This window comes from Gossypium hirsutum, chromosome A13 (genome assembly GCF_007990345.1).
Source record: "Gossypium hirsutum isolate 1008001.06 chromosome A13, Gossypium_hirsutum_v2.1, whole genome shotgun sequence".
In the NCBI taxonomy this organism is placed as follows: Eukaryota; Viridiplantae; Streptophyta; class Magnoliopsida; order Malvales; family Malvaceae; genus Gossypium; species Gossypium hirsutum.
Window position 1 is genome coordinate 66,502,483 of NC_053436.1, and position 2,723 is coordinate 66,505,205.

Consider the following 2,723-nt stretch of genomic DNA (forward strand, 5'->3'; position numbering starts at 1 on the left):
AAGAAGTGATAACGTATCACTAAATAAAATCATTAGTGAAGTAAGGGAATATTACGAACTTAGTTTGAGAAATATGAGAAGTGAAAAGTAATGTTAAGTGGAATCAAAATTTATATATAGGTGAAATGAGGTACTAGTGAAAGATTGCTTCATAAGTAAATTGAAGTGAGAAATGAAATAAATTAAGTGATATTAAAAATGATATGTGAAAGTATATATAAGAATGGTAAATTTTAATAGTAATAAGAACTAAAAAGAAATAATCTTAAAGAAGAAAACGTAATGTAAAGTTTTAGTGAACCAAATAGAACTAATAGGATATAAATTGCATGTCGTAGGAATATATTAATATGTTTTCTTAATGATTTCGCCTATCCTTCTTAGTTTTCTATCGTTTATAAAGGGCTAATGAACCAAGTGGAATTGAGGAAAGTGATAAATAAATAGTTGCAATAAGTGAATTAAATAATGAATAAATTGTTATACTTAAAAACATATTGTACAAGTAACTAGTTAGCGTCCTTAACATGAAGTGACTAAATTAAGTCATAATAAGAATAAGTAAACTTAAAGAATTAAAAATAAACATATTAAATACTTGGATAAAAGTGCATTTCTTGTGAATACTCACTAAACTTTGAATAAGCTTAATGCATTAATTTTAACGTGTACTTTTGCAAAAAAAAAAAAAAAATCGAAAAGTTAGAGTTCGAGTGAAGCTTGACAAATCACATCATATAATCACCAAATATGAATTATGAAATACTTTATCAACATCTGTACTTAGTTCATAAGTGTTAAACAAGTATGCAAACTTAGGGTGCGTTTGTTTGCCAGTTTTACAATGTTTGTTTGATTGAAAATTAATTACATTTGAAAATTGTTATACAAAGCACAGGTAAAAAGAGATGGATTTTACAGAAAATGTCTTACAGATTTTATTTCTGTAAGACATTTTTCATCCTCCAAAACTTTCACCAAATTCTTTCCTCCTCCTGTTTTTCATCTTCCTTTTCCTTCTTCATCCAGGTAACATCTTCTTCTTCCTTTTCTTTTTTTTGTTGAAGAATCTATTTTTTATTTTTCTGGTTCTCTTTACTTAAAAAAAATCATGGCGTCGGTGACTTTCCTTCACCTTCACGACCCAGAAGACGACCTCGTTCGGGACAACCATCATCACCACCACCACGAGCAAACCCTCACCCTTGATTCCCTCCCTTAATGATCTCGTGATTTCCGCTTCTTCTCTTCCCCCGACGCCGATCTCCCTCACCCAGACGACGACGTTTCGCTCCTCGATTCCCTCATTGTCAACAGCCCCAATCTCTTCAGACCGCCGCGAGAACCAAGTCAACTTTGTCATCGATCTCTTCCACCAACGCGTCGAACAATCTCAAGTTAGTTCCGGTAATAACCTCAATAAAAATTCCAATTCTGGTAACGGAAATGGTAATAATACTAGCAATAATGATGCCGCTGATTTGGTTTCTGATGCTTTGAACAAACCCGGTTTCGATGTTATTAAGGGAAATCATGAGCTGGATTTAGGTTGGCGTTAGGGTTTGATTCCATGGATACTCATTCGAGTGATGTTGAGATTGATATTAGTGGCGGTGAATATGAAGACAACCATTTCTTTGTGGAAAGGAGGGTTTCGGGGTTGAGTGCTAATGAGGCCGCTTCTAATTTTAGTGGCGTTGAGAGGTTTGGGGATAGCATGCGGATTGTTGGGTTTAGATCAGATTCGGAGGATGATGATGAGAATGAGAATGATAACCGGACGCTCACAATTGATTTGAATTCTGGGGATGATTATGGTATTGATGATCATGTCAATGATTGTTATGATGTTGGTGTTGATGATGATGTGAGTGTTAGTATTCCACTTTTCTAGGATTCGCTTCAGTTGGAGGATCGTCGGGAGACCATTGAAGACTTTGAGTGGGAGGAAGTGGATGGTAGGGTTGATGAGAGGGATGTTTTAAGCGTGTTTGTTGATGGTGATGATGATGTGAATTCGGTTTTGCCTTCTATTTCCCCTATGATAGCACCTGAAGATGCGGTTAGTTTCGAGAGGGCAGCTGGGTTGGAGACTTTGGAGTGGGAGGTTCTGTTGAATGCTAATAATTTGGAAACAACCCTCGAAATGGGTGAGAACACTGACCCATTTTTTGCTGATCGTGATGACTATATTGATACTGCCGAATATGAGATGCTGTTCGGACAGTTTGCTGAGAATGAGAATGCATTTATCGGGAAGCCTCCAACTTCGAAATCTGTAGTTGAGAATTTTCCTTGTGTGGTCGTAACTCAGGAGGATGTTGTGAATAACAATGCGCTTTGTGCGGTTTGTAAGGATGAGGTTAACCTTGGTGAAAAGATGAAGCAGCTGCCATGTGCTCATCGCTATCATGGAGATTGTATTATACCTTGGCTGGGAATAAGGAATACCTACCCTGTTTGTCGTCATGAGTTGCCAACAGATGATGCTGATTATGAAAGGAGAAGGTCCATAAGAGCTGGACGTGCACTTTAAGGGTAACGTATGGTCTGGTGTGATTTTGAAGCTTTGTTTAGCATTAGGTTGTTAAGAATGTAGATATTGTTTTTGGGAAGTGTCAATATGGATTTTTAGGATCTTGTCATTCTTCACAAGCCTCATAAGTATTCTATATGTTCTTTTAATCCTTTTTGTGGTATAAGAATGTTCAATGACTTGATTA

The 2,723-nt window shown here is 36.3% G+C and overlaps 1 protein-coding gene across 1 annotated transcript; it reads left to right on the top strand.

The window, feature by feature from the left end:
- Positions 1–1,570: 1,570 nt before the first annotated feature.
- LOC107893776 (E3 ubiquitin-protein ligase CIP8) lies at positions 1,571–2,723 on the top strand. Its single transcript, XM_016818863.2, has 2 exons — positions 1,571–1,849; positions 1,895–2,723. The coding sequence occupies exons 1-2, from the start codon at positions 1,571–1,573 to the stop codon at positions 2,534–2,536; spliced, it is 921 nt and encodes a 306-aa protein (XP_016674352.2). The 3' UTR covers positions 2,537–2,723.